This window comes from Pyxicephalus adspersus, chromosome 1 (assembly GCF_032062135.1).
Source record: "Pyxicephalus adspersus chromosome 1, UCB_Pads_2.0, whole genome shotgun sequence".
NCBI lineage: Eukaryota > Metazoa > Chordata > Amphibia > Anura > Pyxicephalidae > Pyxicephalus > Pyxicephalus adspersus.
Genome location: NC_092858.1, coordinates 98,245,527 through 98,263,451, shown reverse-complemented (window position 1 = coordinate 98,263,451; position 17,925 = coordinate 98,245,527). Strand labels below are relative to the sequence as shown.

The window sequence follows — 17,925 nt, the reverse complement described above, 5'->3', positions numbered from 1 at the left end:
CGCGTACGATTCCGGATCGCTAATACGAATGCGCGACCGTTAATCCGATTCTGCTTGATAAATCAGGGGCATCCTCTCCAGCCTTGTAGAGCTTTAATAAATCGAGTCCAATGAGTTTATAATAATGTTTGTTGTCCAGATGAAAGTTGAACAAGAAGACCAATAGGAAGGAAAAGTGGTGTGATCATCTGGTGCATTCCAGTACAGGAACCATAAGCTTTTTAGGTACCTGGAGTAAATGAAAAATCTTACCCCAATCCTGTCCAAGATACATTTGTGGACTTGCTTTTGTCAAAAGATTTCTAAATTACTATAGGCACCTATAGTAATAATTGAATGATCTTAGCCTAATCCTTCTTCAAGATGCACCTGTGGACCTTTACACAGGACATTGCTCACACAAGCATTTACCAGAAAGAATATTTTTTGCAACAATCCTCTTTAAGATGACCTTGTTCCTCACACATCCACTGAAGTCAGCTCAAAGCCAAAGACACTCCACTGCATTATCTTTAGGAGCCACTAAATTCCAAAGGTATGGCAATACAACAAGGGTCAGCAGAATCCAGTATCAGAAACCTTCCTTTCCTCTTCAGCCTTTGGCTGCTCTCTATGTCTCCTCAGGGATTTGCCACTTGGCCGCAATTGGTGATTTCAAACAACCATGGTCTATCTAACAATGTAGGCTAAGGCTTTAATTTAAAGGTTTTATTAGTCAAAGTAAAAGGAAAAAATGTTTTAGCAATATGCTTCGACAGCTAATTTTTTCGCTGTCCTTTAGTTCTTTGGGCAGATAATTTTTTTGAAGTTGGCCACCTGTATATTGGCCTTTCATCTTGTGGAGGTCAGTAAGTAGTACTCTGGATTTTCTGAAAAACTTGACTTTAAATAAGTTAAGGCAACTGTTGTTCCAACTGAGGATCTGGCAATTTTGTAGAGATGGATAAAAATGGAACTGATAACGGTGGGGGGCTATAAAAGGAGGGGTGTAAATAAAGGTATAAGGAGTTAAAGGTGTATGTGGTGAGGTTGGGGAAGGTATGCAGATGCATGTTGGAAAAAGTGAATAGAAGAAAGATGGCTGGAACGGGGTAGGAGTGGTACTAACCAGATATATAGACACCTATTTTTTACGCCTGTGCAGGCCACCTGTAACAGAGAGAGATCCTAATGGTGGGAGCTGACCGGACCTAGTTGGATGAACCTCTTATAGCAGTGTGCTTTGCCTGTTACATCCTCAGTGATCTGACTGATTTCAGGTATTGGTCAGCTACCGGGGTTGATTGTAAGCAGCCTGGCAGAGAGATTGAGTTACTCATCAAGGATTCATGAATAGCTGCAGTCATTGGATTTCCAGAGAGACCTCCGGATGGGTGGTCCACTCTTTTCTCAGTATGCTAATGCTACACCTAAACTGTGGTGAGATCACCAGGTAAAGGGGGAGATACTGGAGCCCAGACCCAGAACCTCCTCACTCTGCCATGCCAAGGTCACGTTCCTCTTGTCTGACTTTTCAGGTGGCACTTCTATAATTTTAAAAATTTCTTAAACGTATTCATTGCACTAAATAATATTGCATTAAGCTCCATCTTTCCATTTTCCTTTGAATTGCTGAAATGACAAGCTTAAATCCAACAATTTACTTTTCTGAAAGACAAGCTTTTAGCCTCTTACATCCCTTTCTGGGAATGCAGGGAAGTGCCTATACTGGGTTTGCAGACAGCAGTGAAATAAAATGGGGGATCAAATTGGGTCAGTGTTTATTGCTTATTTTTTAACGCATCCTTCCAGCTGCCAGCAAGTCCTATCACAGGCATACATTATATAGTATATGGTTGGAGTAATTATCTTTTATAATTATGTGTTCACTCAGACTGTAATCATAGTAGGCCTTGATCTTGAATAAAATGGACTATACCAGCTGCCTGCTCTAGTATAGTTATTTTTATGTCCTGTATTTATATTTATGACCACTATTAGCAATTTAGTTTAGAGTATGAAATACTAATAAACTCTTTTCGTTATCCCTTCAGAGTTATTTGTCAGAGATTAACTTGCCCTCTCAGAAGTATACCACCAGACTGATCATCTTCACTTTGCTCCACGCTGCTGTGATCTTATACAAGGTAACACCTCTCTGTTTGAGTACACATGTCTAAACTTTACAGAAAGCTTTTTAATCAAACGGAGTGAGCAGAAGAAAAGGACGATTCAGCAGTTCAGTGCAATGCAATTAGCAAGATGAATATATACCATGCCCGCTCCATAAACTCTGCTGCTTAGTGCAAGAAGAATTCCTAGGACTCACTGGAATAAAAACCGTGTATTGTCTAGCATTATGCTATTAAAAGGTCAGCAGAAGATGAAGATTACTGAGCAAAATACGGTTATGTACATAAAACCTAAAGTAAGTTACATTATGCAGACATTAAACTTCAAAACTATCTAGGTACCTTTACCTAAGCAGCACCAGTGGTCCTTTGAGAAGAATCTCAAATGAGCTATAGTACAACAGACTGAACATGCACAGTCATAAAACTACACAAACATAAAGATGGGACCACAACAGTAAAGCTGCCCACTAGAAACATTCTGGCAACCAGGAGCATTGTTTATGCATTCTAAACACAGTCATTAAGCTGAACATAGCTACAAAGATTTGGCCAATATCACAGAAAAGTCTAGCAGGGAAGAAAACTTAAACTTTTTCTGCTGTAGTTTTACTTTTGCTTACAGTTCTACTCCCTGTCCATGTGAGTGGACAATGAAAGGAGCAGAAGTCAGCTTGATTCTATAAATGTAACAAACCTGATTGTCTCTTTGCACTGCTTCACTGTTTGCATTTAAAGAATATGTTTACTCACGTATTATTAATTAAAACGCTTCATTAATGTGTGCCTTTTATATCAGCATGGAGTTTAACACTAAAATCATTATCAATTCCACAGAAATGTTCCTAACAATGTCTCCTAAAGAGGTTTCCCTGACAGCTACACTTGAGAATGATACCCCACTGTTATTGGTGAGGGACAAATAGAGTTTTTCATTGTTTTTGGAGGAAATATTTGCCTATCCTTTTCCCTACCTTTTTGTAACCCATCCAACAGGATCAGGCCAGAGGTCAATGAACTGCTGTATTCACCATAGTAATGGTGCCTAGCCTGGCCTGGAAAAGTCACCAGGGACAGTGAATAGAAACACACAACACACAAATATAACTGTGCTCATCTTACGTCTTAGTTAGGAGAGGTGCCAAAGGGTTTGACTAAAATTGTAACACAAATGTTCAAAAACCCAGCATTCAAAAATGTTAGATTATAGGAGCCAAAGGGGCATAACAAAAATAATAACTCATGATAAATGTGACGACACTGAGGGCCCATCCGCAACCCAGATGTTGGATGGACAAGCAGCTGTTAGGATTTTTAGTGTTTAAAGGTATACTGTTTTTTTGTTTAGCACCCATGTTGCCCTAAAGAGGGTACTTTTTTGTATTTATTGTAAATATAAAGGAATAAATCATGAGTAAATGTACAAATATTTTAGAGATGTAATGATTTTTTTTTTCCATTTTGCCCTGATAATCTTTAAGCAGGGCAAATACAGTAATGTGCAGTTAGGCTTTTCAACTTAGATGTGCTTTGGATCAGTGTCTACAAGCAGGCTTACATTACAGTACAACAATATTGTCTTTGAGCATGAAGAATATGTTTATTTTTTAGCTCTAAAAAGTCTAGATGTAAGTGTTAGCATACAAGACTTTATACTGTACTCGTTAGTAAAACAGCCAGTACATACTGGCATCTTGTTCCTTTGGAACTTCTGAACCATTAATGGGGGAAAATATGCAAATACTGAAACTCAAAACTACATCTCATAGTGCAATATGTGTAACTCTTAGTAAATAGCTGAACTAAATGAAGTGACAATAAAGTTTTAATATAATTTTATTATTTATATTTTTATCCTATATTTGCAACCAGCATTAAGCATCAATTTGGTATTCTTAAGAGACATGAACAAAGAATGAGTTGTATATAGTTTATTCTCCAAAGTTTAAAACTCATCTTTATAAAGGGGCAAGGTGCATTGCCATAAACAGCTTATCCAATTGGATGTAATTTTAAAATGGAATTTTATTCCATGAACCAATATTACAAAGAAACAAAAACTACAAATGTGCAGAAAATAGAAACTAAGAGGTCTATTTTTAAAGCAGTGAATCTGACATTTAACAAACATTCTGTGGTAGAAAATAAATCTGTGTCATTAAAAACAAATAAAGCTGGAAGATTCTCCACCAAAAAATGTTTGGTGAATAGCAGATTCACAAATCTGTCACATTTTTTGGATAAATATGGACCTTCTAAAAGTGCGTACGAAGTAAAAAAATGTAAATGTTATTTCTTTGTTCTGTTTGAATGTTACATTAGCCAAAAGTGACTGATAGGAAGTCTTCATTTGTGTTACTGTGCCAGTGTACATCTTGTCTTGTTCTTGATATTTGCTGTAGTCTAGTAGACAGTAGATAAATGGAAATGTCATAGTCTAAATTAGTGTAAGACACACATTCTAGTTTACGTGGTGTGTAGAGTGGTATTTTAATGACTATCCCTTGTGTCTACAGGCTCTTATGATCAGCTGTGTTTGGAAAGTCTTTGTGTCACTGAATCTATTACCAAAGAAGAAAGATATGTCCCAACAACACGAGTTCACAAAGGTAGTTAGCCACCCAATAAGTGGCATTACAATAAAATAAATGCAAAGGAAATACATTTGTAAAGTAGTTTTATTGACTAATGACCTTAGCAAACATAATATCATCATGGATTGTTTGTGGAAGGCCTGGAAGCTTACTCAAGAGAACACTTACACGAGAAGCCTTCATGTGATGCTTCATATTATGTAGAACAGTAACTTAACTCACAGATAAGCTAAAAAGTTGTAGTTTTTATTTAAAATTACAGAATCAGGAATTAGAAATACAGAAATACTGTAAACAAAATGGTTCAATGTTTCATGTACATGAAAGTACAAAAATGAATGTGGTAGAAAATTTAAAATTGCTAAGTGTAATGGCACTGTAGCCAGATTTTATAACTGTAGCTTATAGATGCCCACACACACACTCAATGATCACTCTTCAGCTAAGATTAACTCTTTTTATAAAAAACACCTACTTTAAGTTGTGCAACAGGTCAAATTCATTCCTAAAAACTTGCAAATGGGACACAACAAAAAAAAGGGTGGGAGTTATTTTAGGCCACACTTAGGATGGGTTCAGACTGGCAGGTTCAGATTAAGCCTGGAGCACACAGGTTAATTCATTACCCCTTTTTTTACGATGTGTGTTTTATTGGATACTACATGTAGTGTCCAGGGGTGGTTTGCCTCCCCTGCTACCTCTATAAAGTAGAACTTGTGCTGGTTAAAAAAATCTAAACGTTGCAAGTGGTTTTGGAGGTGGTTTCAATACAAAAAGAAAAAAATGGAATTGCTCTGCTAGACTTTTACAGCTTCTTGCAAATAAAAAACTAACAGTAACAGCCTGTTATTGCTCCTAGGTGTCCAGTGTTTGCCAATAGGCTCCTGGGAGTAGTAAGTGCTGCAGTAAAATACCACTAGTCAGATCACATCCTTAAAACTAAAATACTTTAATGGCAAATCAGAGGAAAATCTTTTTTGCTGTTAAATTTGCATACAAAATGCTGATTTGATACATTAAGGAATGTTCCCTAATGTATGTTTGTGTTTGGCACTTGCAAATGGTACATAATGATTTAATGAATGAATGAAGACAATGCAGGAAATATATGATGGCTGGCCTGATAGCAAGCTCAGATAAAGGGGGTCCATTTCTAGTTTTTGGATTCCTTTTGAATCTAGGAAATATAAAAATAGTTTTTGTTTTATATTAGACAAATGTTCACTTTGCAAAGCAAATGTTTAAAAGTAGTTATGGTGAAACTCTGTTTAGTTGAATCTTCCAATTGGAGGCACACCTTGAACATATTGATATTTAAAATAAGGACGGATTAACTGTATTCACTAAGCTGATGGACCTTTCTAGAGCTCAAGTCTCAAATAAAATAAATTATTACAGCTGACATATTTGCATATCTAACAGCACATTGTTTTAGGTTTAGTTGGTACTTATTTTTTTTATTGAACTTTTCAAAAAAGTAAACAATAACATTACACAACAACTTTGCATAGAATAACAGAAAGAGAAAAAAATAAATAAAAGAAGTGTGTGAGTGGAATAAACATATGAGGTCAAACATAGTTTAACACCTCTTAGGTTACAAAGTCTAAATAAAGCAGGCAATAAAGTAGTTTTCTAATATTGCCAATAAAAAATATAATACAAATAAGTGCAATAGTACAAAAATAGCGTTATTCCCAGATTTGAAACGTGTGAAGTATACAGGCATATCAAGTTTAGAGTGAGATCATAAAGGTTGGCAGGTAGAGGTACCTTTTAATCATTCACCCCCTTTGTAAACATTGAATTTAAATTGAAGAAAAAAAAATTAGGAGAAAAATAGGGGGGGGGGGGGGGGGGGTAAGCAGTTATGGGTTACACATTATACATGATTATAATCTAACCACAGGTCCCATGTGTTGTAGACCTTGTTAAGGTTGCCTTTAAGAGTACAGGTCAATTTGTGGTTGACAATTATCCAGTTAAGTTTATTTTGGGTGAACTCTAATTGGTAAAAAAGAGCGCACTCTATTTTCCTCGGGATGTTTACCTGAGTGACAGAGTGTGTTGGGTTGAAAATGCAGATCCAAAATCTCTGAACCCTAGGACATCTCCACCAAGCATGGAGTACAGTGCCAGTCTGACCACATCCTGGAAAACAAAGAGGAGAGACAGGGATTCGCTTTATGGATCCTAACCAGAACCAGGTACCATCTCGTCAAAACCTTATAATTGGCCTCTATTACCGAAGTGTTCAGAGATATTTTGGAAATAGACACCAATAGACCCTGCCATTCCTGGGCACTCTGCTCCACCTCCATATCTGACTCTCATTGTTTCATATAGGAAAGTTTCTTATCGTATGAGAAGAGAGTGTTATATACTACAGAGATATTTGGTACTTATTTTAGTAGTGAAATATTTCATCCAGAAAGCTATCAAATCAATATGATGTTTTTTAATTTCTTACAAATGCTATTTCTTTGTGTTACAGGTAGCACTCCCATCCTATGAGGAAGCTGTTAAAACAACATCAAAAGATTCTCCACCTCCATATTCCACTGTGTAAATCATAAGGCCATCAAAAACAAGCTTCTGTCCTCAGTAATGAGCCATCCTTTATGCCTCCAGATAATGGAGACCGAAGTAAAATGTGCAATAAGCAGTACAAATCTTCCAATGCAAAGACAAAAAACAAAATAATCTACATGACCCAAAACAACGCATGCAAACATATTTTTTTATAATCAGTTTTGTAAACAGACCTTCCTTAGAATTTCAGGATTACAACAGAATGACTGAAAATGAATGAATTACCCTCTTCTTAATACTATGCAAAATATCTATTGAAACTACAGCAATCTGTGCTTTAATATGCAATAAAATAGTATTAACCCACAATATGTGTACTTGTATAATGTTAAAAGTTAAGAAGTGATGTTTTAATATTAACTTTTCCCTTTGAAGACAAGGCACATTTTATGTTTGTTACAACGCCATTGATGGCGTACAAGAGAAAGCATTTGGGAAATCAAAAGCAACTTTTAGATTTGGCAATTAATGTTTAATTTTCTTTAAAAAGACTATTGATAGTACCAGAGAAGTTCTGAAATGAACAAATAAAGTACCTTATTGATTATAAACACTGTGAAAGTATTACAGTCAATTTGTGACACAAACAATCGTTAAGGCTAGCATAAAGCAAAAATATAACTGCAATATTCTAGAGAATAAACAAGAACAGCGCACAGGCCAAAAAACACAAATAAGAAAATATATTTATTTGTACTGATAATTTAAACACAAACTAGAAACTAGAAAACTAACAAACAAACATTCATATTGGAAAATAAAGTAATAGTATAAATAAAAACAAAATAAATATATATTTTTAAGCGCTGTAAACATCATGCAATAAAACCGTGCAGTGGGCTCTTCTCATAACAGCAAACACGATAAACAAGATAACAAAAAAAAGAAAAGGATTTTACTAACCATATATCTTAAAGCACCCTTACCCTCACAATAAAATTCTTTTATAAGCATCAATCTCCTGAATAATTATTACAATAAGTAAAGAGAGATCAAAAGACTATAATCAGATACTGCAATATTTCACCTTTCTGAAGCCAGTTACTTTGGCCAAACTCAAGGCCAACTTTTCAACTTTTTAGCGGGGAACTTTTGAAATAACTTTCTGATTTTAGGGAACTCCTACTATAATTACTATATCCACACTTCACAGTATTTTAGCATTTTGTGTATTGGTAGGAATGCTTCTTACAATGCTGGCCAGTGAGAAGAATGTCACCCCTATAAACAGCCTAAAATATTATTGCTCAACACTGTACGAGTCAAAAAAAAATCAGGAAGGTTTTTTTATGTTGCTGGCAAGGCCATTTTATGGGGCGGTCAAAGGAACATGCTAGATTTTATACAGGCCTCCGAATAGAGGCAGAGAGGGCCCTGAGGGGTTTCCCCAGGTCCAAAATTAGCTGCCAGGTTTCACCGCTCCTTTACAAGCCATACTCAGGTTTTAGAGTACAGGCAGAGGGCCCTGAGGGGGGTCTTTGAGTCAAAAATCAGCCAGTTACACAGCTCTGTTACAAGTTATATAGGCCTCACAGGAGTGGGGACTGCATTGTTAACTGGAATCTCGAGCTGGGGGTAGTGCATCGTCAATGCCACCTAGAAGTCTGTAATACAATTTTTGTGAATGGAGTACTGACAGGCAGCAGCAGGAGGAGGCTGTGGGCCCTGAGACGGAGTTTAGATGGCATTGTTAACTGGCATCTAGAGCTGAGTATAGTGCATCATAAAGAAGCCCAGAAGTGTACAACTCTAGTGAATGGAGTACTGACAAGCAGCAGCAGCAACAGCAGGAGGGGGAGGCGGTGGGCCCTGAGAAGGAGTGTGGATGGCATTGTTATCTGGCATCTAGAGCTGGGTACTGGGCAGGCACGAGTAAACGGCAGGAGTAACTATGACTCTCTTAAAGTAGCCAAATGTCTCGTCATCTAAGTAGTTACGCGCATGAATGGATGAACGAGATTCCCAACAACAGCAAAGGGAACGGGCTTGGGTAGAAACAGCGGGGAAAGAAGACCCTGTTGACCTCTAGTCTGCAACTGTGAGGAGACATGACAGGTGTAGGATAAGTGGGAGTATGAAGAGGTTAAGACTGTAGAGGCTCCAACTATTGGTAAATGTGAAGAGGTTGAGGCTTCCCCACACATGGACAGTGTAGGGGCCATAGCTATTGGAGACATTGCTGTGTAGGGGACTGCCTTTTCCTATCTGCTATCTATAACTTTGTAAAATGCGTTATATTATATTAAATACAGATATTTAATTCTGTTACCACTTGTTATCTATCAAAAAAGGCAGAAAAAATTCTGTAATTCTTTCCAAAATATACAGATTCTTAATTCTGATACCTCTTGCTATCTATCAAAAAAGCCAGAAAAATGTCTGTATTTCCCTCCAAAAAATACAGATATTTAATTCTGATACCACTTGCTATCTATCAAAAAAGCCAGAAAAATTTCTGTATTTCTCTCCAAAAAATACAGATATTTAATTCTGATACCACTCGCTATTGAAAAGCCATAAACATTTCTGTATTTCTCTCCAAAAAATACAGATATTTAATTCTGATACCACTTGCTATCTATCAAAAAAGCAAGAAAAAATTCAGTATTTCTATTCAAAAAATAAAGATATATAATTCTGATTCAGAGGTATCAAAATTTACCTCTCCTGCTGCTGCCACCTATGCCGCTTAAGGTAGTTTGGCTGTGATGGCTGGTGGAACTGCCATATGGATCCCTGCTGCTGCTGGTGGTATATGGAAAGGCTGAGCTCAAGTCTCTTACAAACACTTCTTGGTAGTGCTGCATTTTAGGTCCCCTGTATTGGGGCAAGATGAGTTGTTCTATCTCAGGCTTGTAACGTGTAGCAATCCAATAGTCGTCAGTCTTTGTTTTTATGTGTTGTATGTGCAGATCTTTGGCTATGCACTCCTGCATGAAGGCTGTCATGTGGCTCAAAGATCCCACAGCTGAGGGAATTCTGGACCCACACTCCTGTGGGTCAAACAGCAGCACGGGGTTGTCCTCCTCCTCCTGGTCTTGCCATCCACGGAACATGCCACCTTGTGTTTGGGTGGATGGATGCCATGTACCCTCCATATCCTCCTCTGCCCCTTCCTCCCCTTCTCCCATGCCTGCAATCTCCCCCTCATCCTTTTCCACCTCCTCTTCTTCCTGGATTTGCGGTACACTATGTCTAGTAGGCATGCATGTCCGAGTTGATGTTTGAAACTACATCTCTTCCTGCAGCGTCCGCTCTGTGTCGTGTCCGAGCTCCACCATCATCTTTTCCAGGAAGGCAAATGATGGTAATGGTGTCACTGACACAGGCCTGATCCCTGCTGATCATCCTGGTCGCCTCTTCCAAAGGTGCCAATACAGTGCTCAAGTCCTCAATTTGCAGCCACTCCGTAGGGCTGAAGTAAGGTAATGTTTGTAAGCGTCTCAAACGAACAGACTCTGCCACGTAATCCACCGCTGCTTTCTGTTGTTCAGCAAGCCGCTGCATCATGTAGGAGGTGGTATTCCAACGAGTGACTACATCACAAATTAACCGGTGCACTGAACCGGTGCAATGCGACAAACACCAGCCGATCTCGTTGCAGCTCCTTCTCATGGCTGGTGGAGCCTGAAAACTGTAATGCTCGGCTACATGCCCCACTCAAATTGCTGGCAGCAGCATGGGGACCATTGGTGTCAGAAGAAGGAAAGACAGCAGAGGAAGATCAGCTTGCTTCTGGGGCAGAGGTCAACGCACAGAGCTCTGTGCTTTGCCGAGGTGTTCCCACCAGGTTAGCAGATGGTGGGTTTTTAAATGTGTGCTCATGCAACTTGTTCCAAGTTTGTTTGGGTTTTTGCCTGGTTTCAAGTGTGGACGAAAGTTACTCTGGAGCTGGGGCTCATGGTGGTGGTCCGTGGTTGTTGAGGCACAGCTGTGGTGACAGCTGCGGGCGATGGACGACTACGACTTGCCTCACTGGTACTTGAAGACTGCAGAGTGTTGGCAGTTTTTACCCTCTTCCTCCCTCTTCTCTATGAGGGTGTTCTGCAACCTCCTCCTCTTCTTCCTCCTCCTCCTCTTCCTTCCTATGATGATCTCCTTGTTCGCCCTATGTCAGATCAAGGACAACATCATCATCATCATTAGAAGAGACAGTTTCCCTGTATGTGCCAAAAAGAAGGCAGCAGCCTTTTGGAGACAGATTGAAGTGGCTCATCTGGCTCAGAGTGTTGGGGTGAAAAGCAAGAGGAGGGAAAGCCTATGAACTAACTCTCTTCGCCAGATGACTCAAACAACCGTGCGTCTTCAAGGAATGTGTCCTGCTCCACCTCTCCACCCCTTTGGTGGGACTCCTCTACATTCTGCTGTACGCAAGACTTTTCAGCCGAGGAGAAAATATAAAATATAATAGTTTGGGAACCCTGTGAGGCCTGTGTCTGGGACTGGGAGAAAGAGGGGGTCATGTACTCCACTACCAGTTGTTCAAAGTGCGGTAATAATTGGACGCACACCACCACAAGCAGCTCTAAAATGTCTAAGGTCCAGCTGGCTTCTTGTTCTCGGGACTGCAGTTAAAAACAACCCATACAGCTTTGCTTGCCACTCCTGGCAAAGCTGCCCCTCCTCTTTGGCTAGACATAGTTGAAATGCTTGTGTGGCTTCACACCCTGCAAAATACTTTGGAGCTAATATGCTTCCCAAAGTGTAAATTTTTACAGTAAACAATTTTTTTTTGGGGGGGGGGGGGGATTTACCCAAAAAATGGAAGTGCGCTGTGTGTGTTGTCAGGGTACCCTGGCTCTGGCTGCCTGTATGTAACTGACTGACCCATTATCTATTTATCTATCTATCTGACTAACCGTCACTCTACCTATCTAAATACAGTACACTCTACACTCTACCTATCTAAATACAGTAGATTACAGGACTGAAGCAATACAGTACAAACCACCTATCTATCTGACTAATAGTGAGTGTGATACAGTCTAACCATCTAGCTACAGCACTTTTTTTTTTTTTTACTTTGACAATGCAAGCAGCACAGAGAGGTTGTGTCTTCTAGCAGATCTCTCTCAGGAGTGGTAAATGCAGGCATGTCCTGGCCTTATATAGGCCAATGGCTGCCTGTGCGGCATGTCGTGACAGACAGCTAATCAGCTGCCTGCCACCACAAAGATGGAGGAGAGCATCCCTGCTCCTATTGGAGGGCCCTAGCATTATGTGAGAGTGCCGAATTTGAACACACGAACACGTGATATTCGGTTCGGGTCTACGCGAATTCGAACAGCCATGTTCGTGTCGAACATAAGGACAACCCGAATTTAAACACCAACACTAGTCACTTATACTGACCTGAGAGGCACAACTGCTCATTACTCAGGGAAATCCTATCCCTCTCTGGAGCAATCCTACCTGGAACCCTGGTTAGGAAACTGTCACGGATAACAGGGAGGGCAAGGAAACAGAAAGGTAAATACAAGGGACTAGGCCTCCAATGGCACCTTACAGACACCCTAACCTAGCCCTAACTCCTGACAGTATGAATATCCCCTGATGGTGGGAATACTCATACATGGGAACCTAGGCCCTAGTAGCCCTGCATAGCCCTAGGAGTAGTGACTGGGCTTGAGACTACTGGTTCCTTCCCTGATGAAAGAACCAGTGTCTCCCTGAGGCCTAGTAACAACCAAAGAACAACAAAACACCAAAAGTAGTTCAACTTATCTGAATAGCAAATAGAGAAGCAGGAACTCTGGATAGGACAACACACCAGCTCTTCACATCCCAGCAGTGAATATCAACCGCATAGCATGAAGTGTGAGGCCAGACTAAATGGAGGAGCAGTAATGACCACCAGCTGCAGCTGATGTAAGGGATGTGGTCATTACAAACAACAACACAGAAACAAGTAAAAACAAAGAGACTGTCAGATAACCTCACATGCAGCTTGTCTCACAGATCCTCTAACTTCAGTCACGGAAGGGACCGTGACAGAAACACTGCTCTAGGCATATATAAAAAAAAAATAGTTTTTACACATGCAGCACTGGGACACCCCATGCAAGGAACACACCTGCATTGCTGGGATTGTGATAATAAAAGTTTATTTGGTTTTTATAGGTACGTTAAGGTGCACACAACACAAATCTATATTTTTAAACGCAAGTAGTGTACCCAAACTTGATTTGGTATTAGTCTCTTACAGTCCATATAGTGGGGTGGATAAAGCTGCACAAGGAGAAATGAGTTCACAAGTGTTCTGGCTCCTTCTGTATTCAATGAGCAATCAGAGGCTGAAATGGGTTCATGATGACCTAGTGCAATAGAAGAACATACAAGCTGGCTTAAACTCTTAACTCAAAAACTTTTCAGATGGCATATCTCTTGCTTCAAGTCTCTGTCACCACCATCAGGACCACCTGAGCATGAGAAGCAAGAAAAGCTATCCCTATCATCTTGGATATCCATCAGATCTATGATACCTGGGCTAAGAAGGTTAAAGTATCATAGTTATCAGACTAAGGAGAACTAAAAAAATACCAAGAGGAATTTCTGGAATAAAGGTAAAAATTTCAGTAAAATTGGTATTGGTATTTATCTTTTATTGATCTATTAATTTCTATCCTATTTTTTGCTGTAGTTCTGTTTTGCCATTGCTGAGACATTGCTTTTATGTAAAGAATCACTGTTGAAACGTCAATGTTATTGTCCTGCGCTGCCTGAGCATTGGTCCCCAAAGACGAAGACCACCCATGCAGCACTGGCCACTTGAGTAGATAGAGGATCCTCCACTTTTTATGTGCACCAGCTCTTTACTTCCCCATACACAGCACAGACAGGGTCCCTTTAAATAAAATGCTACTGAATTGTTATAAAAAAAACCTTCTTGGAATAAATATAGCTGCCATTGCCAAGGCATCAAAGTGCTTATCCTGCTATCATGCTAAATATTGTACGTCAATACTTTGAATCACTAACTCAGATCTTATATACAGAGAAAATCTTATAACTTTTTGTTATAACTTCTTATTTAGGGTCACTGAGTGGAAAATATAAAAGCCAGTTGGTTGGCATACCAGCCAGGAAATTAAAGTTTTTAGTAAGAACATTTGCAATTCTGTAGCCTGAAGAGCCTTAAAGTTTAGGTCCACATTAAATCAAAACGTTTACTTTTTCCATTAAGTTCAACAAAGGAAAACTGCATTAAACCACAGCCACCAGTTTATTAAAAAGCTACCCAATCCAGTGTAGACAGCAACTCTTGCATAAGGATACCTACTGATCTGAGGTCTGTAATGGCTACAATATATGGGAAGGGGGAAATGGATGGGTGAACTAAAACCTTTAGGCTAAGAAAAAACAAACAAGAAAAAAATGTTTATCTTTTTTTTAAACGGTTTTACATATAAATAGCTACAGTTAGATTAGGCAAGTTAGTAAGTGTAGTAAACAGGACAAGAACTTTTTGTAGCATGACTCATTGCTGATTGTCATCTCTTTAAGAGGACCATGCTCATCAATCGCTGGTTTGTATTCACTTTAACAATCATAGGTATACTAACAGCCATGTAGAGAAATAGAAAAAGCAATCTTTCCTGGTGTAGGTTAGTTATTGCCACCCCAAGTCAATGACTTTTAATTAAGGAAAAAAGAGAAGAGGTAAAGCTTTTTTGGCAATATGTGCTTATATTGTAATAAATTGTCACTGACATAACAAATATTAAAATATACAAAGGTTACAGGTGGTCTTTTCATATTATAGAACCATGGGTATAAGCAGACCAGTAAACTATACAAGTAGAATCCCTGGCATAATAAAACAAAGAACTAGATTGGTTGAAGCTAAACGTCTCTTGGCCCAACGCGTTTCGCTTAATTAGTTTTTTCAGGGGATATGTGAGGATTGTTATTAATGCATATTAGTTGTTTTATATCAGAGGTAGGACACAGGTAGGTAACAGTGTCAAAGTTTCAATGCAGAGTTATGCAGAACAGAAGTGCTTTTTTGCTTATGAAACACAAGCACCTCCGCTCTGCATAACTCTGCATTGAGACTTTGAAACCTCACCAGTGCCAAACAAGGAATAACATGATTTAGAAAAGGTGCTTTAAGTTTGCACTATTTCCTATCTGTGTCCTACCCCTGGTATACACCCTGGTCATATCTGGGAAAAGGAGCATATCTGCCTTTACACCTCTAATGCCTCTAGGAGAGTGAATATCGCACCTAAGCAAATCCAGTCCTGCCTTTATTGTTTGAGGTATTCTGATTTGCATAGGGTTTTATAGGATAATAGTTAAGGTAAAGTTTAACTGGAGTTAAGCTCCACAAACAAGAAACAGACTTTGTACTGCTACACTAATTATTATTGGTATCTGGTAACAAAATCCCCAAAGCCTTTGCAAGACTAGCCTGTTGAAGATGTTTCACCAAATGGATTCTTCAGTTCTAATAAGTTTGTGGAACATACCCCAGCATTTCTAGCCATAAAATTACCTAGGTTTCTTTTTACAATCACCATGACGTCATGGCATATGTCAACCTTTTTTCTGAAGCAGTGGCCAACCTGGTCCTTCACCAGTGTCTTTTCAGTGTTGAGGGAACCTATTATCCAGTGACACAGATTTCTCCTTTCCTGGTAGTCTCTGCTAGTCCCATTTCTGCTCTTCTTGATACTAAGAGTAGCCTACTGCTGGGCAAAGCTCATTTCAAGTGTTACATTTTAGTGCAGGGACATTTAGGACTAAAAGGAGTGCCAGTGACTTATAAAAATATGTGTAATGTGGTTACTGTTTGATGTGGTAAAAAGTATATGCATTTAAAACTTTTCAAAGGATTAATAGAACCAAAAACATTAGAAAAACCAATATTTCTATTTTAGGCACACCACAGATTAGACGATATATATGTAGATACATATATGTTATATCTCATACAAACAGGTTAAATAAAACAGAAGTAATGACTGATCTGTTTCAAAATAACTCTTTTTACAAAGAAAATCTAGTATCTACCCTTTGCCTACTGCAAAGCTTTTACATCTTTTTACAATATTTTATAATGTGGAACTGTGTCAAATGCATAGCTGAATTCAAGATATGTCTACAGCACCACCCTGGTTCAAAACTTGTGGGACATACAAAAAAGGGTAAATCAGATTAGCCTCATTAGGCAAATGCCCTGAGTAATATATCCAGTTTAATTTCAGTGCCAGTCTATATCAGGCTTAAACATGGCTTAGAACCCGCCTTCTGCCCCTGTAAGGGCAGTGCCCGGGCCTGGAGATTGGCTGCCCAGGTGTCAACCAAACATATCAGTCGAAGTGTGAATGTGAAATCGTAACTCTTTGCTAACAATAAGGTTTTGGGTGATAAGGTTTATGGTTTTGCTGCTCATGTTTTTGAATGTGTTAATTTTTTTTTCCAGTTCTGTTTTAAGACACCTTTCAGTAAAGTCTGTTACCACAAAGCTTAACAGGAAACATAATTACAGCCCAACTTGAATAAATGCTACTTTGGGCCAAATCATAAATTTGCTAGTACTTCAAAAAACCTCTAGTGATTTTCAACTGTGCTTTTGAAACAAAATATTATAATAATAAAAATAATTTAACATGTTATAAAGTCATAAATTCTCTCAATTGTTGCCTTTGAAAAAGTAGGGGCCCCCAGGAAATTGTCCAGTTTACCCTACGCTGAAATTGGTCTTGTATGTTAGGTACATGGTTGTTGTCTTCCTGCAGATAACAAAAATGGAATATGTTACAATGGAATAAATACAAAATTGATTTTTTTTACAATGTGCTTTGACACTGTTGGTTTATGGCAATTGCTGCAAGTTAACTAAAACGTAGTACTGAAAATTAAACAAAGGACAATTAAACAATGCATTTGATACATTAGACACATACTCATCCATAATGGGAAATACACCCTTGGATATCTTTACGTTATTATGGTTTTTTGATCTTTGTCAAGAGGAAAAGATATATGTATGTTAAATTTATAATTTTTACCTGTATATATCTCTATGATTTCAACCAAGTATATCCATTTCATGTTACCCTTAGTAAGCCATTTAAGGCCAAACGTATCAGGATAAAAAGAGATTAACGGAACACACGTGTAACTTTATTCTCCTTACAAACTGTTTAAGAACCATTCACCATTTAAATAGAAGCAAACGTATAGCATGATATCCCAATAATTCCACATAATTTCATGAGGTTGGGATAACTTACTAACTGTATTTTGCACTTTGAAGTGTTCTGGACCATGTTTAGATAATACTCTTAAAATTTGTATCAATATATCTTAGCCAAAAAAAAAAACTTCTGTATGTCTGTCCTTTGTTAAATTTTCTTGCAATCTCCTGGGGTTTGGCTTAGACTAATTGCAAAATTAACACTAGAGAATATAACCATACCCCCCCCCCCCCACTCATTTCCCTTGTCCCTATATCATAAGCAGTAGTACTGTTGTAATTATCAAGGCAACATTCATTAGAACCTAACTAATCAATAATAAATAACAGACAATTGCCTGATCTGTCATAACAGCTGAGAAGCATAGGCAGGAATATGCACTCCATGTACCATATTGGACGAAGGATTATAACTGAATTAGCA

General features: G+C 38.5%; 1 protein-coding gene across 1 annotated transcript in view; it reads left to right on the top strand.

The window, feature by feature from the left end:
- Nucleotides 1–7,606, top strand: part of LAPTM5 (lysosomal protein transmembrane 5) — a 29,919-nt gene extending 22,313 nt beyond the window's left edge. The window contains exons 6-8 of the mRNA XM_072420220.1: nt 2,034–2,126; nt 4,628–4,720; nt 7,200–7,606. Coding sequence (XP_072276321.1) covers nt 2,034–2,126; nt 4,628–4,720; nt 7,200–7,274 — 261 coding nt within the window. The 3' untranslated portion in view covers nt 7,275–7,606. The remainder of the gene's footprint in view (nt 1–2,033; nt 2,127–4,627; nt 4,721–7,199) is intronic.
- The last annotated feature ends 10,319 nt before the right edge of the window (nt 7,607–17,925 follow it).